The sequence below is a fragment of the Barbus barbus genome (assembly GCF_936440315.1).
Source record: "Barbus barbus genome assembly, chromosome: 41".
Taxonomy (NCBI): domain Eukaryota; kingdom Metazoa; phylum Chordata; class Actinopteri; order Cypriniformes; family Cyprinidae; genus Barbus; species Barbus barbus.
Window position 1 is genome coordinate 24,914,610 of NC_136719.1, and position 27,213 is coordinate 24,941,822.

The window sequence follows — 27,213 nt, forward strand, 5'->3', positions numbered from 1 at the left end:
AGATTTACTGTGATATGTAATTTGAGAGTCATTAACATTTTCATTATTAAAAATAAATACTTTTTATATATATATAATTTGTAATAAGGCATTTGTAATGAGTAGCCATTAAAAAGTATATATAATTAAATTTAAATTAAAAAATATAAATATTAATTTATAAATTATTATTAATAAAATATATTACACAAATATATGCAAATAATTAAATATATAGAAATTAATTTAATAAAATAATTTAAATTAATTATACAAAAATAACATTAATTAAAAAATAATATTGAAACTATAATTGAAAAAATATACAATTTATTAAATTATATGAAATTAATAAAAACATATGATTAATAAATAAAACATTTATCATTAAAAAATAATTAAATTATATATGCAATTATATACACAAGGAAATATTACTATTACAATTTATAATTAATAAAACTACATTATACACATACGCAATTCATTAATAAATAAAATTAATTTTATTTATTAATTTATTATTTTGTATGATTTAAAATGTATAAATGATTAATAAATTATATTTTTAAAAACTGAAAATTTTATTTGTTACATAAAATTAAGAAAATATTATTATTTTATAATTATTATTTATCAAAATATATTATACACATATGCAAATAATTAAAACATTGAAGGAAAAAATATCCATGACACCATTTTGATGTGTAAAGTTCTATCATTGATGTGTAAACTATCATATGCCTTCATTAGACGTGAAATATACTACACGAGTCAAAAGGACTTCTTTTACTGTGCTTTAAAATTGTGTTTGTCCTTTTTAGAGCTTGACAAACTCAATACTCGCTCAAAGAAAAAAAAAGTCAACAACATGAGCGTGAATATTTGCGTTGGCGAACACTGCCTTTAAGATCTAGCCTGGGATGAAAAATATTTCTCTCAAAGGCCCAGCAGAAAATATTCCTCACATATTTGCATTCTTTACGAAATACCACACGATGAAATACTTGATCCAAGTCTTATATGCGACTAAATTACATAAACCAAAGCATCTATGGTGTGTTCTTCTGCATAGAGAGACAAGACAAAGGTGTTTTGTTACAGTTGAAGAAAATCCCTGGAAACAAAGCAGATTATCACATTATCATGGTACCAATCTGCAGCAAAAGAACGGCTAATTTTCAATAATGAATCCATTAGCGAAACCTTTGAGGACGGCGGAACAATGATCCGATTCCAAGTTTCATTTCAAACGGGAGAATTAACAGAGCTCTGGAGATCAGCGCAATTACATCGACGCTTTGATCCAATTTAGCAGAGATTCAAGCATTTCCCGCAATTATTACGTGTCCGGTGGAGATTAAAAAGCAGTTACAAGACAATCATTAGAAATAAATTAAGTGCTGCTTCTCCCCTTCGCCATCAGTTCGGTTCACATTTGGCCAATTTTCGCATTGAGACGTCGAAGCAAATGGGTTTGTCTCAAATGTTGTCTTACATCTCTCCAAAGAATGATTATTCTCTGTAACAGCAGACGTTTGGACAAACCACTTGAGTACTTTAGTCTAATACAAACCCCTAGAAAGAGTGATAGATAATCAGCCAAACAGAACCACAGCCACTAGATATTAGATGCAGGAGTCAGAATCAGGGTTAATATGGTTAAATGAAAAAACATTAACTGAAGAAAAATAGAAAAATGGAAAATAAAATAGAAAAAAAAAAATACTTAACTAATTTAAATGATCAAAAGCTATATAGACACAAAAAGACAAAAACACACAACAAAATTACTAAAATGTTAACAAAAATTTTCTTGGAAAAGCAACATTTTTCATTGTCATGTAGTTTAACTTTATGTGCTAAAATAACCACGACTGTCTGACGGACGGACAGACGTTAAACTATTTTTATAACTGAAATAAAATATTTAGAATTTTTCAGGTAGTAATACAACATTTTAACAATTTGATGTACCAAAATAAACTAAACCTGAAATAAAAATTAATAAAAACAAAGACAAAACTTACAGGATTTTTTTTTTTAACTAAAAATAATTACTAAAACTTAAATCAATATTAAAATGGAAATGGAAAAAATAACATGAATTAAAATCTATAATAATGATACTAAAATTACACTAGTTAAAAGGATCCAGAATTAGTTAGGGAGTCTCATCTTTATTTTGTTGTATCCTGAGGATGTTCATCTTCACCGGCCTGAGGCGTCAGAAAGAACCTGGAGCGATGCTGCTGTGACCCTCATCCCTGCGGCAGGAACGAATCTAAAAGCTTCAGGTACTTCAGAGCATTTCCCTGAGTCTCAACACACACACAGTTCTCTCTCTCTCTGGAGAAAACAGCCAAACCACATTCAAGACGTCTGTAACGCAGGAAGTTTAAATTGGCTGATGAGTTCAGAGTTCACGGCAACCGCGAGACGGACGTTCGGTGTCACGACTCTAAAACTTATTTCTCTCCGGCCGGCGTTAACACATCATTAGCTAAAACACATCCTGACAATTTCTCAATTCTTTGCTTTCCAGCTCAACGACATGCAATTATTCTCCCGAAGCGGCTCTTGTTAAGTGAAAGCAGCCGAAGCTCTTTTCACGCGGTTGTGCTCGAGCTGAAAGCGCAGGAAGATTAGCGGTGTCTCTTTCTCTTTGTGCCCGTCAGGACTGTTTAGCTGTCGGCGGTCGTTTCAGTTCTCTATACAAAAGCCGGACGCTGTTAATTTGTTTGGTGCAGAAGTTTAGCTTGAGTTTTTACTTTGTTGTTCTTCCCACTTCTTTTAAACTATTATCCGTCAATAAAAGACTTGGACACAATGCGGCAGAACACATTATTTCTCCTCTGTAAATCATTCTGGTCTGTTTGCAAACGTAAAGCTCGCTTTCTAATCGGCTAATTACGAATGCTAATGCGAGCGTGTGATGAGTCGAGTAAATTTCAGAGGGGGTTTTATGGGGATCAGTCTGAACTTTCTCGATCGGCCGCAAGAGCTTAGCCGTTTAATTACTCAAACTCTCAGTCGTCAAAGCTGGTAATTAATTAACCGCTGCATCTTCATAAACGCCTTTTGTCATCAAGAATTAAGAGGCTAACAGCTGAATGATGCCGGAGTAATCTCACACCAAACATATTGCGCATGACAACGTCATAATACGATGTGTGTGCGAAGACAACAAACAAACCAATTTACAAAAATAAAAATGTGCACAAGTGTTTTTATTTTGAAGGATAAATGGTTACTGTTGAGGACAAATTAGATAAGAACACACGCAAATATATATTTTTTATATTTTTATTTTATAAATGTATTCTGCATTACAGTAACGTCAGTAATGTGCAATTTACAAAAAATAAAGAAAATAAGTTAAACAAATACTACCATGATAAATACTGACTGCAGTTTGGGGAATATATTTAACATTTATATCATTTAGGGCGGAAAAGTGCTTAATTGACATGATTAATAATTAATGCAATTTAAAGGAAAAAAATTTATGCAAATTTAGTTAATACTTAAAAAAAAAATAGGAGATGCATATATTTTTAGATTTTTTTTTGGTCTATTTGTGTGACTCTCACCAGCTAATTAGCCTTTCAGCACACAATCAAACCATCATTTTTCCACACATATTCTCAGTAATGTTATATAGTAATGATTTATCATTCATATATAAGCACATTACAGTAATGAGAATTTGAGGTGTAACAAGAATGAATGAATTAAAAATAAAAATCATACTAGTCCTAAAATTTATTTTTCTTTTTTCTTTTTCCCCCCTGAATGTAGCCACACATTAATGTTTGCATGTAATCAAAAACGGGTTAGGACCTTTAACTGTTTTTGCATGACAAGTAAGCATTGCATTATATTTGTACATAAACTAAAAGTAATAGCCTAATAATAATAATAAAAAAAAAAAAAATTACATTATTAGAATAATATACTTATGGCTAGGGCTGAACGATATGGCCTTAGAAAAAAAATCCCAGATTTTTTCACAAAAAAATCTGATTTACGATTTAAAATGGATTCCCCCCCCCCCCCCCCCCCCTACTTAAAATCAATCTGCAGATGACAAAAAAATAAAAAATGATTTGCAGATCCTGAGCACCAGTGACAAGCATCTGATCTTGTATAATGTGTAGTAGTAAATACCGCCGCTCTATAATATAAACAGAGTATGTGCAATCTGGAATCTCGAAAGTGAAAGTGAAACTGAAAAGCAATTGTGCAATCAAAAGCAGTTTCAATGCCAGGCATAGTAGCGGCTCCCTGATGCCCGAAGGGCGGGGCGGGGTCTCAAAATTAAAGATGAAAGATGCAACATAACGCCAGCAGGGGTCACTCATACTTCATTAAATAAATAGCAAACAGTTAATTCTGCAGAAATACATTAAACAGTTGTGATGCTATTGATTGTTTATGTTGCTAAGGGTGTTGCTCAGTGATACACAGAACCGTTGGGTGAAGCGGCCATAGCCGTGCTGTACCATGAATAAAAACACAGCTACTGACAAATCAGAATCGAGGAATGGAACTAAACGTTTTATAAAAACATTAATCATATCATATAATAAAATAGCTATCATTATTTGTTACTACTGTAAATTTATATTAAATTATTATGGGATCTCCTTCGGTGCTTTCAGAATCTTTACTTTTTAAAATGATTTTGTTTCTGTATTTTAAAATATGTGTTTTATATTTACATTTTAATGACAGTATATTTATTGAAGAAAAAAATATTATTTTATTTATCAAAATAAGCAGAAAATAGTACAAGCTTTGCTACAGTGATTGTTTTGAACAAGTATTAACTTAGACATTATATAAAAAAAAAAAACATTATTTCAGCTAAAGTAACCCTTTTTTTTTTTTTTTTTTTTACCCCATGCTGGTGAGCCTTTTACCCTGTGTGGGGGTTAAAGACCCCCCTTGCCAGATGCCACCAAATACATTAATAAGATTTTTAACGACTTGCATTATTTATTTTCACACAAAATCTGCTGCTTTTTTTGTTCACATTTTTTCTTAAGGTGTGCCTTTAGCCCGGTTGTTAAAGTGGAGTGTTTCACTAATTTTACTCAATGTTTAATCTTCCTCTTTTGTAAGTCACTGCATCTGCTGAATGCATAGATGTAAACGTGAAGAGATCTAGGGTGTTTAAATGCAATTTTATAATGTGGCAGCATGTCCAAATATTCCAATATCAGCTACTAGCCGACAGAACTCTACATACTTTCCAAAAAACCCCCCCCTCTGAAATACAATGTTTGCATTCAAATTAAATCCTGTATAAAATCCACTTCAGACATGCCTCTTTCCACACCATCCAAACACATTTTACATATCCATCAAACACTCTTACTCCAGTGTGTAAGTGCTTGAAATAATAGCAGAAGTGAGATGCATCCTCTCTCCCTCTCTCTCTCTCTAGATGTCTCATTGCAGGTCTCTAATAACCATTAAGAATAGTGTGAGGAGCTTATTTGTATCGCCAAGGCAAAACAATAAGAGCGGCCGCTGCAGAGTTTTACTCCCTGCGGAATAAACCGCCGGCTGAACTGTAAATAATAGCCGAGAAAAAGATATTACTGTGAACTCGCGTCATATTACAAACGCCTCTGTGTGTGTGTGCTCGCCGCTAATTGAGCAGCTCCGCCAAACTAAATCCATTTTAAAAGAATAAAACTGGTGGGAAATAATATTGAATTGGAAACAAAACAGAGCTACAACAGAAAAAGAGGCATTTCAGGACTCTGGTTTCTACAAACCTTCATGCTCCTTGTCCGATACTCCCACTTTCTTCATCTTCTTGGACGTCTTCATGAACAGAGGGAATATGGTCCGCAGGCCCAGGATGTCCACAAACTTGTGACAGTTATCCGACCCCTCTGGACCAATCATCCCGTAGTCCAGGACCTTCAGAGCGCTGACTCGAGACACCTTCTTCTCCCTGAACAGACATAATGATAAATCTATCATTGGCACACTTTTAAAGTACTACAATCAGACTAAACTACAAACAAACACAAACATTCTTAGAAATAAGAGCCGTAATTATTTGGCACAGAAATTAGAAATGTGCATGCATATATATGCATCAAAGGCTATATTCATGACAACATCAAGAATAATAACATTTCAAATCTTTAAAATACTTAAAAATACTTCAATCAATCGTACAAAATTTTAACAATATTATGTTTTACAAAGAAAATAAATAAGTTAATTAACTAATTAATTAATATAACAATTATATACAATATTTTTAATTTATATTTGCTAACAATTCTAATATTTTTTTTACAAGCTGAATGTTTTAAATGTCCATTAAAAATGTCATGGTAAAAAAAAAAACAATACATATAATGTAATATGTTATTATACACAAAACAATATAATAATTATATTATATTGCAACATTAGCAAATTAACTCATAAAATAAAATTATATATAATTTATGTAACTAATATATATATATATATATATATATATATATATATATATATATATATATATATATATATATATATATATATATATATATATATATATATATATATATATATATATATACACACACATACATACATACACTCACCGGCCACTTTATTAGGTACACCTGTTCAATTGCTTGGTAACACAAATTGCTAATCAGCCAATCACATATCAGCAACTCAATGCATGTAGGCATCTAGATGTGGTGAAGACGACTTGCTGAAGTTCAAACCGAGCATCAGAATGGGGAAGAAAGGGGATTTAAGTGACTTTGAACATGGAATGGTTGTTGGTGCCAGACGGACTGGTCTGAGTATTTCAAAAACTGCTGATCTACTGGGATTTTCACGCACAACCATCTCTAGGGTTTACAGAGAATGGTCTGAAAAAGAGAAAATATCCAGTGAGCGGCAGTTGTGTGACGAAAATGCCTTGTTGATGTCAGAGGTCAGAGGAGAATGGGCAGACTGGTTAGAGATGATAGAAAGGCAACAGTAACTCAAATAACCACTCGTTACAACCAAGGTATGCAGAATACCATCTCTGAACGCACAACACGTCAAACCCTGAAGCAGATGGGCTACAGCAGCAGAAGACCACACCGGGTGCCGCTCCTGTCAGCTAAGAACAGGAAACGGAGGATACGATTCACTCAGGCTCACCAAAATTGGACAATAGAAGATTGGAAAAACGTTGCCTGGTCTGATGAGTCTTGATTTCTGCTGCAACATTCAGATGGTAGGGTCAGAATTTGGCGTAAAGAACATGAAGGCATGGATCCATCCTACCTTGTCTCAACGGTTCAGGCTGGTGGTGGTGGTGTAATGGTGTGGGGGATATTTTCTTGGCACACTTAGTACCAATTGAGCATCGTTTAAACACCACAGCCTATCTGAGTATTGTTGCTGACCATGTCCATCTCTTTATGACTACAGTGTACCCATCTTCTGATGGCTACTTCCAGCAGGATAATGCATCATGTCACAAAGCTCAAATCATCTCAGACTGGTTTCCTGAACATGACGATGAGTTCACTTTACTCAAATGGCCTCCACAGTCACCAGATCTAAATCCAATAGAGCACCTTTGGGATGTGGTGGAACGGGAGATTCGCATCATGGATGTGCAGCCGACAAATCTGCAGCAACTGCGTGATGCTATCATGTCAATATGGACCAAAATCTCTGAGGAATATTTCCAACACCTTGTTGAATCTATGCCACGAAGAATTAAGGCAGTTCTGAAGGCGAAAGGGGGTCCAACCCGGTACTAGCAAGGTGTACCTAATAAAGTGGCCAGTGAGTGTGTATGTATGATGTATGTGTGTAATATATACAGGCCCTTTTCAAAAAATTAGCATATTGTGATAAAGTTCATTATTTTCTGTAATGTACTGATAAACATTAGACTTTCATATATTTTAGATTCATTACAACACAACTGAAGTAGTTCAAGCCTTTTATTGTTTTAATATTGATGATTTTGGCATACAGCTCATGAAAACCCAAAATTCCTATCTCAAAAAATTAGCATATCATGAAAAGGTTCTCTAAACGAGCTATTAACCTAATCATCTGAATCAACTAATTAACTCTAAACACCTGCAAAAGATTCCTGAGGCTTTTAAAAACTCCCAGCCTGGTTCATTACTCAAAACCGCAATCATGGGTAAGACTGCCGACCTGACTGCTGTCCAGAAGGCCATCATTGACACCCTCAAGCAAGAGGGTAAGACACAGAAAGAAATTTCTGAACGAATAGGCTGTTCCCAGAGTGCTGTATCAAGGCACCTCAGTGGGAAGTCTGTGGGAAGGAAAAAGTGTGGCAGAAAACGCAGCACAACGAGAAGAGGTGACCGGACCCTGAGGAAGATTGTGGAGAAGGACCGATTCCAGACCTTGGGGGACCTGCGGAAGCAGTGGACTGAGTCTGGAGTAGAAACATCCAGAGCCACCGTGTACAGGCGTGTGCAGGAAATGGGCTACAGGTGCCGCATTCCCCAGGTCAAGCCACTTTTGAACAGAGAAGCAGCACTGGACTGTTGCTCAGTGGTCCAAAGTACTTTTTCCGGATGGAAGCAAATTTTGCATGTCATTCGGAAATCAAGGTGCCAGAGTCTGGAGGAAGACTGGGGAGAGGGAAATGCCAAAATGCCTGAAGTCCAGTGTCAAGTATCCACAGTCAGTGATGCTGGTGTTGGTCCACTGTGTTTTATCAAGGGCAGGGTCAATGCAGCTAGCTATCAGGAGATTTTGGAGCACTTCATGCTTCCATCTGCTGAAAAGCTTTATGGAGATGAAGATTTCATTTTTCAGCACGACCTGGCACCTGCTCACAGTGCCAAAACCACTGGTAAATGGTTTACTGACCATGGTATTACTGTGCTCAATTGACCTGCCAACTCTCCTGACCTGAACCCCATAGAGAATCTGTGGGATATTGTGAAGAGAAAGTTGAGAGACGCAAGACCCAACACTCTGGATGAGCTTAAGGCCGCTATCGAAGCATCCTGGGCCTCCATAACACCTCAGCAGTGCCACAGGCTGATTGCCTCCATGCCACGCCGCATTGAAGCAGTCATTTCTGCAAAAGGATTCCCGACCAAGTATTGAGTGCATAACTGAACATAATTATTTGAAGGTTGACTTTTTTTTGTATTAAAAACACTTTTCTTTTATTGGTCGGATGAAATATGCTAATTTTTTGAGATAGGAATTTTGGGTTTTCATGAGCTGTATGCCAAAATCATCAATATTAAAACAATAAAAGGCTTGAACTACTTCAGTTGTGTTGTAATGAATCTAAAATATATGAAAGTCTAATGTTTATCAGTACATTACAGAAAATAATGAACTTTATCACAATATGCTAATTTTTTGAAAAGGACCTGTATATATATAATTTTTTTTTTTTTTTTACATTTATGCATTTAGCAGACGCTTTTATCCAAAGCGACTTACATTGCATTCAAGTTACAGTTTTTACATTTTATCAGCTATTTTGTATTTTTTTTATATAATTGCAATATAATTGCACGCACAAAGGTGCTGGCGCGCACTGTAGCCTGTATCATTTCATATCAAACTGCGAAATAAACTACGTGCATGCAATGTCGAGTTCAGTTAAGTCAGGATGTTACCAAAAAGGCAAGTAAAGCTGCCTTAAAACTGTGCATGCATGTAATATATTTTATATGAGTCACATTTAAGAACATGTCTATGAAATGGTTTTCAAAACTGTCCTTGAGCATCCCAGCACTGTCTCCCTCATCTAACACCCGATTCAACTCGTCAGCTCATTAATAGAGACTTTATGGGCTGAAGTGTGTCAGAAAAGGCAAAAAGAGTTGAGAGAAAATATGATGCGTGTCAGATCCGCGTCACGTTCAGCAGTGGCAGCTCTTAAAGAAATAACAGCCAAAAATAATGTAATAACCAGCTGCTGTGATGTCTATTAATCAACTGACAAAAAAAATAAAAAATAAAAAAGAGGAAAAAATAACTTTTATAGTTTTAAGGATTCATCTATATATTAGAATTGATAAATGTTAAAATTGATCTCTTTCAATTATACTGTAATGTTGAATGGCTATAATCAATAGGTAAATATTTAGGGGGGCTGGGGGGGCATTTTATAGAGAAATCAGTATTGGTATCAGTGATACTGGCCTTCAGTCATAAAAAAAAGGATGCCATATTAAGAAATATACTGTCTTTATGTTGTTTGTACATTAATTTGAAGATTGAAAGTGAAAATATTGCAATATGTTTATTTTATTGCAATACTGTTTGATAACCGGTAGCAGAAGAACAGCGAATGCCATTTAGCGCCATACGTATTGCTTCTAGCCTTAGAGTTGCGCACTTGAAAACAAAGCCCACTAGACAGTGACCATGTGCTGATTCTGAACGCGTCTAGTATAGAGTATACTTTAAAGGCTTGCACACTCAACTGTTTGCGAAATGGGGCTTTGTGCTCATGTATCCTACCTCTCTCATTCGGCACAAATCCAAATATTCCATAATATTTCCATATTTGTGATGTAACGTATCTGAATGCTAAACTATTATTTATTATGTAAATGATAGGCTTTGTACTTCAGTCGCTTTCCAACGGTGACACAGAGGCGGGCGCGCTGATGTTTGGCTCACTGTATTTTATTTTGATAAAGTACCAACTGCGCTGTCAAGTTAGCAATGCTGGAACTGATGTGTGTGTTTTTTGTTTGTTTGTTTGTTTGTTTGTTTATGTGTGTGTGTGTGTGTGTGTGTGTCTCTGTGTGTGCGCTTTCCTCATACCAGCAGAATCAACACTTATGGTCTTATTAATAATCACTGTATAAAGGTCTGCTTTTATTTGTGTACACACAATTAAAACAAATCAGATTTTATATATATAACATGTAATAATATTTCGTATTTTCACATCTAGATGGAAAAAAATTGTAATTTGCACTACTGTCTGTTCAAAATAAATGAAAAGAAACTGAGCATAGTAGATTTCTTTTTTTTTCCTGTTGTACCGAAATCATATCTAACCGTGACCCCCGAACTGAGGTATGTACCGAACCATCCGTACCGTGTCACCCCTAATATATATATATATATATATATATATTCTATATAATTATTCATATATTTAACTATACAAACAATTGCATTATATTCCATACATTTGCAAATAAACTTATTAATTATAATTATATATAAAATAATTATATTGCATACATTTACTAATAAAAAACATAAATTTATAGTGTAATTTATATAATAATAAAAACAATGATCACTAATTGTACAAATAAAGAAAATAGTCTACCCCTAACAAGTAAACTATACCTGTAACCAGGGTTTTTTTTTTTTTCCAAAACCATTCAAAAAAAATTTTAAATAAAGAACAAAATATTTTTACTTTTTGGCATTTCTAATTAATTTTCTTTGAATTACCATGTACTAAATGTACTATTTATAAAATGTGTTATATAAATAAACCTGCCTTGGCTAAAATTGGACTTGAGAGCGAAAACCTTGGACTTCAAGAAACGCAAGCAGAATTCATTTCTGTACATGTTTTAGAAAAAGAAAACTGATGTTCATTCACGAAGCCTTTGTCTCTTTTTCTCAACAGTCCACTTTCATTTTCACATTCATTGTTGTTCCTAAAGTCAAGGAGGATATTGTATGAATTTTCTCCAGGTGTATATAAAACCAGAAACCGATATAAACAGCATGTTGGAGTCTGAAACCGCTCCATGAGAGTGGCCTGTACAGACGGAAGCTGACTATCATGATCTCGCTCAAGGGAAATGTAGCTGTCCGTCATACTGGCACTTCCCTCATCCGCCAATGACAAACAACAGTTTATCTACGCCACGGGAAAATATTTCACATGTCAAAGAGGAGACGCAGAGAGTGGCGGAGAGAGAGAAAGAACAGGACAAATAGGAAAAATAAATGTAGAAAAAAAAAATTCTATACAAAATTTAAAAAAATATATATTTAAAAAATAAAAAAAATTAATAAAATCAATGACTTCGGGAACAAACTGTAACTGTCAATCAGAGACACACCTGAGCATGAGGTTCATGAGCTGAAGCCCCTCCCCCCTGAGGAAACGATCACGATTGGCTGGAAGCATGAGGCAGGAACAGAGGGCATCAAACAGATTCTCCATCATTTCCTGTTCCTCTGCTGTGACTGGATTATGACGCTTAAACACCTGCGAGGAGAAAAAATAAAGTAAATAAATGTATAAAGCCTTTTATGATGATTGTATGAGCACATTGTGCTTGTCATCAAGACCAAGCATTATCAATAACTTCTTAAAAATGTTAATGAATAAACTTAAAAACAATCAATAAAAAAATTAATTAATTGTTAACAAAAAAAGGAAAAATTAAGCCCTTTATAAATATTTAATAAATCCATTATACTTAATTGTCATGAAAAAGAAGCATGAACAATATTCTTGTAAAAATGTTAATGCATAAAAAATGTAAATTAATAAATAAAAATTTAAAAACAAAGAAAGGGAAATTAAATAAAATAAATAAAAGTTATATAGAGTTATAAAGAGTTTAGGAGCTTTATTATGATGAAAATTTAAATCTTATAAAATCTTAATAAATCTTATTTGTTCAGGCCAAAACAAAACTAAACAATACCCTCTCTTTATTTTATTACACAGATTTGTAAATAAACACTTAATCGTTGTCTGGTCATATTGTGCAACATGCAAACATCAAAGGGATTTGAAAAGGATTGTGAAATGAGCAAACGGCCGTATGTTCTGGGTCATGATGATCTCTAAAGAGTCTCACACTGTGATTTCAGACAGCAGCTGATTTAAAGAGGGTTGCTGCTCTTACACAGAGAAACAGAGAGAGACGGTCTTACTGAGAGCTGCTGCAGCAGTACATCAATACCATCCATTTCTCCCAACAGCTCCCTCGTTTCTGAGAGAGAGAGAGAGAAATCAGTGACAGAGACAGACATGAAGAGAAAAGATGATGAATGTTACTTCAGTATGCTAATAAAGCCTAGATATGTGCATGTACTGAGCTCAGGAGAGGAACAACACAAGTAATCAACATTACTAAAGTCATACATCACAGCATGAGCATGAAATCAGTTGGATTTTCCCAAATTCAATGCATTCTGTTTGAATTTTTCTGGACTTCATTTTAACACATTTTTAAATAATAAAAAAAAAAAACATGTTTTATTAGGTTGTTTTTTTGTTTGTTTTTTGCCAAACCAGCATATATGGCTACTTTCATGACAAAATCAATGCATTTTAAAGGAAACAAAGAGTTAGTAAAACAGTAGTAATGAAACCCCATCAATATAACAAACATTAAGATTTCTCATTTCAATATTTGATAAAAAAATAGGATTATTCAGCTGAAGTCATGAAACACCATCAATTTATTACAATTTTAAAAATGATAGGGCTCTATGAAATGTGTTTTAGCTTTTATCAAATTCATTATCAAAAATGGTAGCAATCAAATTAATGTGTAAAATCTTTATAATTTAATGCACCTTTTAAAATCTAATCAAATTATAATGTAACAATTCCTTTTTTGGCAAATGAAGTGCTGCACAATAGGAATTTAGTGTTTAAATTAAAATATGGACAACAAATGTGTGATTTTCCTTAAAAAAACACAACAATGTTGAACAGCATTATATCAGTCACTCTGCTTCTCTATATATCAGCGTTAGCTAAACTTCTTTTAAACATTTTTCCTTGTTGCATTTATAAATGATGCAATGTCCCACAATCACAAAATGTCAAGCTGTTCGCACCAAGAGTGGAGGAAAAAAAAAAAAAAAATTATCTTTGAGGTCACTGATTTTCATACCAAAAATATGCTGTGACTTTTTGTACTGATGTGAAAAGGCCTTTTCTCTTAATAGTATTATTTTAAAGGAATAGTTCACCAAAATGGGCCATCCAAGAAGCAGAGGTGTTTGTGTCTTCATCAGATTTGGAGAAATATAGCATTCCATCACCTGCTAACCAATGGATCCTCTGCAATGAATGGGTGCCGTCAGAATGAGAGTCCAATCAGCTGATAAAAACATCACAATAATCCACAAGGTTTGTTTTGTTTCTTACAAACACGCAGCTTTTCACTTCACATGACGTTAATTGATGGTCTGGACTGGTGTGGATTACTTGTGGATTATTGTGATGTTTTTATCAGCTGTTTGGACTCTCATTCTGACGGCACCCATTCACTGCAGAGCATCCATTGGTGAGCAGGTGATGAAATGCTAAATTTCTCCAAATCTGATAAAGAAACAAACTCATCTACATCTTGGATGGCCTGATGGTGAGTAAAAATTCAGCAAATGTTCATTTTCGGGGTGAACGATTCCTTTGAAAAGATTTTGTTTCTCATTGAGCTTGTAATTATTCACTAGCATGAATGTAATTCACTGGAGTCTTTAATGAAGCCATGCACACAGCCAATAAAAGCAATCCGTCTCTTATTTTTACTTACTGTCATTGTTTTGCAGCAGGATAGCCAGTATTTCACTGCAGTACAGCTTATTGGCATCAAAAGGCATCTTGGCCTGTTTGGGAACACAACAAACACACAATTTCAATGGCTTTGGCAGCAGCGTCCCATTCGATCTGTGTGCCGTCTTCTCCATTGTCAGTGTAATTGCTGGTGTGCTGGATTCATGGAAGTCTTCAGGGAGCGTTAAGACTCGAACAGCATGACGCTCTTATTCCAGCAGCCAGCGGTAAATCTGAGGAGGATTTCACCTCACGTGGATAAAAGACAGTGTGAATTGTGGCAGCAGGCCTACAGCTCTTATGAAAATCTCAAATCCAGCTCAAAAAAATAAAAATGATTGAGTTAAACCCGTCAGAACACACAGCCAACTTCAAACCAGCTGACACTGTCTGTTCACTGCAAGGAAAAAAAGACTAAAGTTATTTTAAAAACATATATCTTATGCTTGACTTTGAACTTAAAGGTGAACGGTGTCATTTTTCTGATGTCTATCCCAGTGTAATGCAGAGTCATCTCAAAGTAAGCTACGCACAGTCACATATAGAGTGTAATAAGTGGAATGACTAATGCACTTTTAAAATACTGAATCATTGCTGTGTTAGAGTGGTCCAACATGACCATGTCTGACTCAACCAATGGGTCATTTTTATTATTCTACGCACAGATATTACACAGTTGCAACATTCTGCAAAAATGCATAAATTAATGGATGAACGAGTAAATAAATGCAAACAGTAAAGCAGCTCGCTGACCATGTAATCATGCATATTTACCATAATGAATAAAGCAAAATCAATTAAGCAAATAATAAAATAAATATAAATTAATTAATAACTATGTTTACATTATTTACAAAACATGTAAATGTATAAATGCCTAATGCTGGATGAATGATTAAATGCAAAAATAAAGTACATGAATAAATGCAAAAATGCATAAATGAATGCATATATAAATCAATGCAAGAATACATAAATGCATTAATAAATAAATGCAAATAGTAAAGCAGCTCACTGACCATAAGCATAGTTACCATAATGAATAAAGCAAAATATTATTATTATATATTATTTACAAAACCTGTGAATAAATGCATAAATGAAAAAATGCAAACATAAATATGCAAAATAAAGCATAAACAAATGCATAAATAAATTCTTAAATGCCTCAATAAATGCAAAAAAGCATAAATAAATGCCTAAAGTTGATGCAAAAATGCATAAATAAATACATATTTGCAAAAATGAATGCAATAATAAATAAAATGCATGAAAAATAAAAAGCATAAATAAATAAACCACACTCAGGCCTGGTTTCACAGACGGGGCTTAGACTAAACCAGGATTAGGCCATAGTTCAATTAGGATATTTAAGTAATTTTTATTAACATGTCTTAGAAAAAAACATTACTGGTGTGCGTCTTGAGACAAAACAAAGGCACTAATATGTTTTAAGATCAGTCAGTGCAAGTTTATTTCAGTTGAAACAGCTCAGAATTACATTTTAGTCTGGGACTAGTCTTAAGCCTGGTCTGTGAAACCGAGGGCAAGACTGGCTGTAGGTCTGTGCCCAGTTTAGTGGATGTAGTTTGAAAACTCTTTCCCAGAGTTTGGTCACATGTTAGAGATTTTGCTAGTTTTGTACAATATGTTGGTTTGCCAAGCCAAACTCCAAATCAGATTTCATCTATGAGCAGACTACATTCATAAAGACAACAGGACCCATCAGTGAATGGAGATTCACAGCAGCATTAGCAGTGATGTTACCTTGATCCTCTTCAGCAGCCACTGCTTCAAACCCTGCTGGGCCGCTTCTGTACACAGACCGGGACGAAACTCGGCCATGTTCTCGATCACAGCTGCCACAGAAAGACAGAGAGATCTGCTGTTACTGTAAGTCCATGCTTCTTTGAATCGTGTGTAATGTATTATGACCTAGTTTCTGCAGCGTCTGCTTCACCTAGTTGCCATGATAACTGATGGAGACACTGCAGTGAGATCAGAACACATTCACTCGACACATGAATGCAGAAATCACAGCACTTATTTGACACTCGGTCCAGAGAGCAACCAGGGCCCAGAAGTAAAAACGTCGGATGACCTGAAGTTTGGGACTTCGCTATACTGTCAAATCAGTTTACACAAGCGGAAAAGAGCGACTGACCGTCAGGTTTGGAAATTAAAAACTGGCTATGATTCAATTTCATTACGTAAATGTGTAATAATAAATGTTTACTAATTCTAATTAAATGTATTATGTTATATAAAGTAATTAAATGCATAAATAAAAAAGCACAGGAATAAATCATTATGTATAGAAATGTAAAAATAAAAATGCATAAATAAATGCTTATGTGCATAAATAAGCCCTTAAACAATAAGTGCATAAATAAATGCTTGAATCCATAAATAAATGCTTAAACACATGAATAAATCCTTAAATGATTAATGAATGAATGCTTAAAAGCATAAACGAATAAACAAATGAAGAAATCCTCAAATGCTTAAATAAATGCATAAATAAAATACATTAAAAAATGAATGCATAAATTAACTCTGAACTACAGTCTACAATCAAACTTTTTTGATGGTGCATGTATAAAACACATTTATTTGATATTTTTCATATAATTCATTCATTTTAAACTTGCATTTCAAACACTGATATCAATATAATACAATTTAATACGCCTGGAAATACTATGTGTTTTATTACACACTAAACTCTTACTGAATTTATTTATTTTGGAGATTCTCGATAGAAGCAATCGTAAAACTGACTGCTTTTATGGCATTTTTGTTGTCCAGCTTTTCTTTGGGTGAACTATTGCTTTAATAAAAAATTATTTGCTTATGACACCATTAAAAAATAGGTTGCTAAAAAAAGCAAAAAAGCAAAAATAATATCTTGGTTTAGCCACAGGGCCTGAGAAAATGTCACCAGCATGAGTAAAAATCTGAACTACTGCCCAGGCCAGCAAAAAAAAAAAAACTCACTGTCGAGCCAGGACGCACAAAAAGACGAAAGGAGCGAGCAGAGCGAACAGCTCTATATGACACATCACAAGGGAGTTTGAGACTCATCTGTATTATAAAAGACTCTGAAGACACCTGATAACTCAATCAGAGGCATGATGGGAGAAAAATCTCACAGCGATGAGTGGGAGGAAGAGAGAGAGGGTGCGAAATCTCATGAGGAAGGGAAAGAGATTACACAAGAACTGGAACAGCAGAGGAAGACAGGAAAAGAGGAAGACATGGAGGAAATGTGCGGTTTAAATCCGTTCAGTCAGACCATTTATCTCTCTCTGCAGCTGAACAGCATCTTTCCAGAAACAAACCTGCAAACGAAAGCCAGACGCAGTGTCTCCAACAGTAAAACAGCTTTAAAGGAGCATTCAGGCATTTCCTCCCTCTTAAATTTGCTTTATTGTATATATTTTTATACATATACAGTACTACCGAAAGTTTGGAAAAACTAAAGATTTGAATGTTTTTGAAAGAATTCTCTTAGGCTTTCCAAGGCTGCATTTACAGGAGTGCAAACTCGTCAGGAGTGAAAAAGGTGACAAACTAAACTCCCACTCACTGCAAAAAATGCCAAATATCTAATAATTCTTAAATCAAATCTTTTTTTCTTTTTTTTTCAGACAAAAATAAGTCAAAAGTCAAAATAATCTTGTTTTCTGTTTGAAATAAGATTATTTTGCTTACCCCATTTGCAGATTATTTTGCTTGTTTTAAGGAAAAACTCACTTAATCTGGACTTTTTTTTCTGAAAACAAGACAATAATTTTTAACTTGTCTAGAAATTGCCAATTGCTAGTCCAAATATAAGTAGGAAAGCATGTTTTGCAGTGCACCATTCAAGGATGAACACCTTTATATGATTAAAAGATGTTTGAGTGACAACTACCGTCTACAATCAACAAGGTTTGCTGTTAAGATGTTACATGAACTTAGTCAGGGGAAATAAAGCACTGAAAAGCTTGATTTCAGCACTCAGCTGACGGGCTAAACGTGAGGTGTTTCTCCGTCTTGAAACCGGCTGTTACAGGCTGACACTAGCTATGGCTTAGTGCTGCCTGACTTGAGTGATACTAATATTACTGTACATTGAATGGTATGCTTTACTTGTAGGTCGAACAGTTCTCAAATCGACTTCATGTCAGAGTAATAGCTTACTGATAAGCGAGACAAATGTTAAGGTCGAGACTGAGGAGCTTTTTTGCAAAGGGTAGCGAACTAATGTAGCGATAACGAAACGCACAATCTTCATAGCTATTGCAACAGCAGCCTCATGCAACAAAACAAAAAAAACAGCAGTCTCACGCGGTAATCACCATTTAAACTGGAACACCACTGTTACGTCTTGAGACGTATTGTGTATGTCTTGCTTTGCTGGTCCTTTCTCTCTCTCTCTTTTGACCCACCCTTTCTTTCAAAGGATTGGATCCTACCAAAGTGATCTCCAGATTTGATTGGTGCTAATGGGACCAAGGAGATGCAATAAAAGGATCTGCAGCACCTGAGGGAGGGGAGCTCTGCTCAACTTGTGATTTCCTGTTGTTGTATTGCACATGTGCTATAGTGTGTTTGCTACAGTGTGTCGTTGCTGTTAGCTTGGCTGTTGTGTGCAGTGTGAATTTTGGTTTTGAGTTGATAAGTTGTTGTCAATCTCATTCCATTTTGTATATTTTGTAAAGTATTGTAAATACTCTTTTTCACATTTGGAAGCTGTAGAGGGTGAGTGCCATTTTCTTTGTAAATATTGTTTTCTGGGAGTTAGGGTAACATTGTATTTTTATTTTGTTTTTGTTTTTTCTAGCTTGGTGTTTGTTTATTGTTTTGGCTCCACATCTATTATCAAATTCGCTGATGATACTGTGGTTCTGGGCCTCATCTCCAACAACGATGAGACCGCATACTTGGATAACTCTGTGTCATAACATCTCACGACTCCATGTAAATATCAATATATCTATAAGCTATTCATAATTTTTTCTACCTCATATGCTGCTATTTAAATACCCTGTACAACTTTTTTGCACATTCCTCTTATATTACTATTTGTCAACAACATACTGACCTGCACATTTATATTTATAGATTTTTTTTTTCTTAATATTTGTATACTTTATAATTGCACTGTCCTTGGAGCGGACCTGACCTACATTTCACTGCTGGTTATACTCTGTATAATTGTGTATGTGACGAATAAAAAAATCTTGAATCTTGGCCTTTGCTCACCCCTGAAGTTGTGCTTTCACTTGTGGTTCTGTAAATAAATGTATAAAGTTTATGTTGCGGCCTTACCCTAGACAGGATATGGACAGTTGCCTGCAGCGTCTAAAAGTTAGGCTTCAGGAGTGAGATTGGTCGGATGAGGGAAAGAGCATTAAGGTAAGCCAATCAGAGGCAGAGTAGGGCGGGTCTATTCCTTTGCCAACAGGGGGAGAAAAAACGCTACAGGTGACCTGACAGATGACTCGCAGATACGACTACGACCCCCCTATGGAATTATTTTTGTGTCAATAAAAATGAACATAACTTTATAAAAATGAACATAACTTTATAAAAACAAACGTAACTTTTCCAGAAACGATCAAAAATATGCCATTACAAAAGAAGAATAACACAATGAAAATGAAAACAATTAACTCAGTCGCACAAATGTAACATGCTCTTCAAATAGGCTTAATTCTTTGTTAATGATTTTCATAGATTCGTTTTCGCAAATCGTGGATTCTGAATGCGTTGCTACAGATTTCGCTTACGCTTCGCAAATTTTCGTTTGCTGTTTTGGCACAAACCTCTCGTGGGGGCGGGCTTAACAGCGATCCACTCTGATTGGCTAGTGAGCTTTTGATTGACAGCTGCTCTCTGACCTGGAAGCACGGAGCGGCATCATCGTCCTCCTCAGCTTCTTAAGTGGGACAAGCTGAGGAGGACGATGATGCCACTCCGTGTCTCTCCTGAGAGCTCATCTTAATAATAATATAAACCAAGCACGACCAAAGTCTCTCTCTCAAAATGCATTCAAGGTATTTATTTTATCAGCTAATTTATTTTCTTAAAAAACACTAACCCATGACCTTGGCATTGATAGCACCATGCTTAACTACTTGAGCTGCAGGAACGCTTTTTTTATATATATATAACATAAAAAATTATTTATTTCTAGGTTTAAAAAAACAAAAACAAAAAAACAAAGGTGAATTTTGCAATCCAGCATTCAGTTCAGGTTGAAGCCTGCTCCTCAGATTATCTTATGTGTGTTGTTAGTTGGTTGGTGTGGTCCGGGGAGAGCGTGAAAGACGTTCGGGACAGTAGACGGATTTGTCACTTGTCCGATTAGTCCACTGCAGCGTTGTCACAAAATGTTATCATTTGCATGCATTTCTAAGCCTTGTTAATTTAAACAATTCAAACGATTAAAAACCATTTGGGCACGAAAGACTCCTTTCAGTTCTCGCCGTGTTCTGTTCTGTGTGAACAGCGCACGCACAGACAGCCGCGTCTCTGACACGCGTGAGCCGCCTGAACGGGCAAATAGGCTACATGCAAAAGTATGTCAAAAATACCCTTCTTGGCAAGTAACTTTGTAGCTTTAACAATGATTAATCTATATGGAAGTTATACACTGGAGTAGCTACAGATGCATCGATCGACCGAACATTTTTTTGTTTGTTTTTTAGACCATCTTCTGTTCCGTGCTTGCACGCAAACTGCACTGCAATCATTTTCCGAAATGGCATTTGTGTGGAAAGGGCAGAGACTATGAAGACAGACACAAAGAGAAGAAAATACTGTAGCAGGCAGAACAAGATCACTGTACACAATGCGTGCAATATAGAAAGAAAATCTAAATATCGACTTCTAATTGAATGTGTTTCTGAGGGAACTGGCTGTTTTCTTCTCATCTTGTCTCCGTATAATGCTTATTAAATTAGTGTTAATATGCGCAGCGCTGATGTGTTTACAGTGTTAACCAAGGAAAATTGTTTTGAAATACAGTCTAATATAAATCAATATATATATACATATATTTGGATCAATTCATGATTAAAATGCAGTGGTTGCCTCTAATTTCAAATGGCTATGAAAAATCAAGGTGCAACACTGAGTGAAGAATATGCGAATGTTATTTTATATGCGATTTCTCCATTTCTGTACCTGAACATCTACAAACATAAAAACCTAAAGCATCATTTCTATCTTTGTGCTATAGGCCTATGTTTATTTGTGCTATTACTTGTAATTTGTTAATTTGTTCTTATGGCTGTCACTTGTCTTTAATAATGTTTCAACTTTATATTCATGTTTATTTTTGGCTTGTGATTTTTGCTGTGTTATCGAAATTGTAATAGAGAATTGTAAAATTTAATTGATATCTAAAATATTGGTGTTATATTAGCTTATTTATTAGAATACAAGATAACAGATCAAAAACAATGATAACAGCGACTACTTTATTTTTTTGTGAAAATGTTGGCAGGGCAAGTAAAACTTTAAACCACTGGCCCGACCGGGCCAGTAGAAACAATCCTTAGCGTTGAGCCCTGTGTGTGACTTACCTAAAGTGTTGTAAACACCATCAGCTTCCTCCTTCACCGTCTCATCCAAACGCTCCATATTCTGCACCATGAGAGCTACGACCTGACCCTCCAACTACACAAGCAAATAAAAACCATTCAACAAACATAAAAACATGTAAACATTTATTTAGGCTAATGCTAGAAAATAGCCACACAAATCAGGGATTGAGACTAAATTTAGACATGCCAAAACTATATACAAATAAAATAAATTTAAAATAAAACTTATTTTGGAGGTTGATGCTCACCTTGGCTGCATTTATTTGATCAAAAATACACTGTATAATACAGTAAAAATTGTGAAATAATTTTATAATTTAAAATAACTCTTCACTACGTGAAAATATGGTAAAATGTAATTTATTCCTGTGATCAAAGCTGTATTTTCATCATCATTACTCCAGTCTTCAGTGTCACATGATCCTTCAGAAATCATGTTAATATACTGATTTGCTGCTCAAGAAACATATCTGATTATTATTAATGTTGAAAACAGTTGTGCTGCACAATATTTTTGTGGGAACTGATATACATTTAATTTTTCAGGATTCTTTGATGAATAAAAAGTAAAAAAGAACAGCACTTATTTGAAATAGAAATCTTCTGTAATATTTTACTGTCAATTTTAATAGTATTTACCAATTTAATGCATTCCTGCTGAATTTAAGGGGTTTTTTTTCATTTAGAAGTGGGTAAATCTGAAATCATTTTCTCTGAAAACAAATATACAGACGTGCTCATAAAGATCTGGTTTACTTTCTATGAAGCGTCTCAAATCTCTGAATTTTCTTTAATGGTAAACCTGGAAATTCAGCATAATAAATTTAAAAAATATTTTTTTAAATTAATAAAATGCATTCTATGTATGTATGTATGTGTGTGTGTGTATATATATACACATATAAAAATGTGTGTGTGTGTTGTATAAAATGTTACACATAAGCCCTATTTTATATCCTGTTTGTTGAGATGCCATATAAAGAGTTATTCAGACGTGTAAATGCGTTTGCTTGGGTGCACAACACAAATACTAAGCGGCAGCAATCAGACGCATGCGGTTCAATCAGCCTCTGATTGTTCCCAAGCTCTTCCTGTTTCCTCTGCTCCATCTGACACAAGCAGTCTGATTGCACAACCTCAACAACGGCCTGGATATTACCGTCGTCTCTCACTGCTTCTCTTGCAAACGGCAGGCAAAACATGAGGCTATATTTCTCGCAGCAGTAAATCGTGTCATTTTCTCTAATAATCTCATTGTGCAGCTGGAACGTGACCCGCTAACGCTGGTGAATCAGCCCCTGTAACGCCACTGATGTGTTTTCTCTGATTATTAAATAAATATTTCCTTACCAGAGCGTCGATGAGCACCTCGGCCCCCTCCTCGCTCTCGTGAAGCGTGTCGATGTCTGTCAGCTCCTGCAGGAGATCCACCACCGCGATGCTGATATGTGATTCACGTTAAGGACTTACGAATAACGGCTAAACGGCACTTTTCTATTGAGAATGGGTAGCAAATTTCTAACTGGATGCTTTAGATCAACCATGGGCCTTGTGTCTCACCTGGTTGCCCGTTGACAGCAACATTGCCTAAAGTTGCCCCGTGTATCATCAGCCTGAGTCTAACACATGATCTCTGGAGATTTGTGGAGGTCATGTGATGTTAAGGATATCAGTGTTGTCGTGGCTGAGGAGGCCGAGCAGAGAGTGAACGGCGTTCAGCTCCACCAGCAGATGATACAGCTCTGGAATCGTGGCGATGACGTGCATCTCCTGGATGATGTCATTCAGATCAAGCTCCGCCTCCATGAACCTGCCGACCACAGGAAGTGAGGTCACATCTCACTGTTTGCATCTCATTTCCTATATAACAGTGAGATTTAGAAACATAACTCACTTCTCGGGGTTGTCGGGAAATTTGATCCTCAGCTCCTGGTTTTTGTAGGATCTCTTCTCAAAGGTCAGGATCATTTTCTTCACTGTGCTCTCATCCACAAGTTCACCCTGATAACACACAGCAGGTCAGGAGGTCAAAGGTTATGATTCTCATCTTTAGAGACCAGTGTCCCTCTAAATTACGTGAGACCTGCTTTTTTCAAGTTCAAACACTATTTTATACACCTAAAGGTGCATAACTATCAACAGTTATGCACCTTTTCTACAGTACAGTAAAATGATTTGATGGCTAATTTTATTTGAAGCATGAAAAATTCAAGATTAGAATCCAGTGCGAATGCTATTTAAAAATATATATACGTATATGCAAACCAGTGTGGATTTTTAAAACTGGCAATAACAGCACATCTATATAAAAAAATAAATAAAACATAATTAGTTAAAAACAGCTTAATGGTATTTAAATAATAAATATTTTTTATTATTGACACCAGAATAAATTACTTAAAAATCTAATTAATTCTTTAGAATTACATAAATTAAATATGAAAAACTGTATTGCGTGTTTAAAATCAGGTTAAACAGTAAACATTAAATGATTTACAATATTAGCAATCAAACTGGTTACTGGCCATAATATATTATTATTATTATTATTATTATTTATACTTATTGGTTATATGAAAAACTGTATTTTGTGTTTAAAAACAGGTTGAACAGCAAATATTTAAAATATTAGCAAATTTGTTTCTGGTCATAATTATAATTATTGCCAAAAGACTCTTTTAATTAAATATTAAACATTAATCTATTAAATTATTTAAAATTAAACAAAACAATTATTGGTTATAGGTCATAAAACATAAAAACTGTCTTAGTATATTATTATTTAATGCCATGTCAGCATCTTAGGCTATTTTCATGGCAAAATACAATGAAAACGAGCAAACAAACAAACACAAGTTATATTACACAAGATTTGGTTAAACAGTAGATTATATAACCGTCCATCACAATCTTTTTTCCTCATCAATTCTTTTAATTTAATTATTAAATGAGGACTTTGATATTGATATGACGATATGTTTAAACACTGTGCATTGTGAAAACCATGAAATACTTATATTACTATAGATTATTAAATAAACTGTTTATCAAATAAAATTACACTGGAATCAATTATAATCCACCACACATATTCAGAGAGCACATTTGTGTTTATAATTAACCACGGAGAGGTTTTAACCTCCTTGTTGCAGGTAAAATAACCCCATATGACTTATGTGAGTGATCTCACCTCTGGATCTTCTCCATCCTGATCCATCAGTCTCTCCAGGATCTTCTCCCCGTCTCCTCCGGTCTGCTCCTCGCTGTCCGGCTCTGATCTCACCAGCACCCGGCCCGCCGTCTTCTGCTTGCTTCTGGACTCCCCGTGGCTGTCTTCATCTCTGGGTCTCTTGGCACCTCGGTCAGGCTGAAAAGAGAAGATCATTTCACATGACGGTTTGACCATTAGAGACTAGTCTCAGATTTATACAAGAGTGATCGCACACATCTGCACCAAAGACAACAACACTCACAACTCAATGCAAATCTATGTAGATAATATCAAGACCTATTTATTGATTTCTGAACGAAATTACAAATGTCATCATACTTATTAAATAAAAATCCTAATATTATGGAAATAACATCTTAATTTAGGCATGTTAGTTCAAGAAACATTTAGGCTATAATTTCATCAGTCAAATCAGTAATAATAAAAACAACAACTATTATTATATTATTATTGTTGTTTTAATCATTGGCACCAGATTGAGAAAAAAATATATATATTATTAAATAGAAGATTTGAAAAAAAAATATTTTGTGTAAAAAAAAAAAAAAGAAATCAGGCTAAAGGATAGTACTTTTGTTAAAAGTCATTGAAAAATGTATAAAAAATGAATCAGACTGATGTTATATTTTATGTTTAAGGTGATAATTGATGATTTAATAAATGTGAATGTAATGAATACAACTAAAATCATATTTTATCCTACAATCGGTTTCAAGAAAAATCTTAATCGAGGAAATCTTGTACTTGTTCAGTTGCAAATTTACAAAAATGTAATGTAAATCTAATCTAATAAAAAGTGCATAGCATTAGCATAGTGTTTGGACATGGTCCTCTGGGATTAGCTAATAATCTCTGTGCCACTACAGTACTTTTACTGCTCGGGAACTACGACTGAATCTGACAACTCAATAAAAGCCAGATAAAATAAGCTTTTAATTAGCATTTCAATGCAATGATTAGTGAATGAAACAAGTAAAGTGTATTTAAATAGAAAAAAAACTCAATTTACTGTACTTTACTGAATTAGCGTCTGTGCTAATTCAGTAAAACATTAATCAGCGCTTTTACCTTTTTACAACAACCTTAAACACAACTACATCATTTGTAACGATTCAAAAAGCGGTTGATTTGAGATGATAATAACGTTACAAGCAGCAGAATAACTTAGATCAACATAATGACAAATTCATCCATATAAAGCCAAGGAGATACATTAAACCTGGCATTAACTTACCTGATAATTCAGCAGCTCCCCAACATCCATGACGATTTCTGTGTGGCTTAAACCTTAAAAATTCAGATTTTTGTATAAAAGTGTATGAACACGCTGATCAACAAAACTTGGTTTCAGTTCTTCGCGCGACGTACGAGTGACGTCACTCAACAGCGACACCTGCAGCTGCGGAGACGCACTGTACACTACACAGTACACACTACACACACACACAGTTTTTATACTGGCTCAAAAAATTATTTCAGATCCCACTCATGTCCTTCACTCTGAGTACCAACTTCTTCCCTCAGGAAGGCGCTTCAGAGTTCCTAAGTGTAGGCTTAATCGTTTTAAGAACTCCTTTGTCCCACTGTCCATTAAATGATAAGTTAGCTAGAGGTCAACAATTATAAGTATTTTTTTTATTTTTTATTTTTTTTATTTATCTGGTGTGTGCAAATATATAAAAACATGATGATTATAGGTGTGCAGCACAATAGGTAGGGTGCAGTTTAGTGGTTCACTATATATCATGGGGAGGGCAGAGAGGGGTTGCTGTAGGTATTAAATGTACGTAGTATGTTATTTGTGTAAAACAGCAGATATTGCATTGTATGTGTCCAACCCAAATTTCCTTCGG

General features: G+C 34.8%; 1 protein-coding gene across 1 annotated transcript in view; it reads right to left on the bottom strand.

Moving 5' to 3' along the window:
* Positions 1–26,742, bottom strand: part of LOC306860439 (beta-catenin-like protein 1) — a 52,479-nt gene extending 25,737 nt beyond the window's left edge. The window contains exons 1-11 of the mRNA XM_079402158.1: positions 26,595–26,742; positions 25,319–25,495; positions 24,023–24,129; positions 23,799–23,938; positions 23,479–23,576; positions 22,108–22,201; positions 16,298–16,389; positions 14,511–14,583; positions 12,895–12,953; positions 12,069–12,217; positions 5,772–5,953 (exon numbers count right to left, since the gene is read on the bottom strand). Coding sequence (XP_079258284.1) covers positions 5,772–5,953; positions 12,069–12,217; positions 12,895–12,953; positions 14,511–14,583; positions 16,298–16,389; positions 22,108–22,201; positions 23,479–23,576; positions 23,799–23,938; positions 24,023–24,129; positions 25,319–25,495; positions 26,595–26,624 — 1,201 coding nt within the window. The 5' untranslated portion in view covers positions 26,625–26,742. The remainder of the gene's footprint in view (positions 1–5,771; positions 5,954–12,068; positions 12,218–12,894; positions 12,954–14,510; positions 14,584–16,297; positions 16,390–22,107; positions 22,202–23,478; positions 23,577–23,798; positions 23,939–24,022; positions 24,130–25,318; positions 25,496–26,594) is intronic.
* Positions 26,743–27,213: the final 471 nt, after the last annotated feature.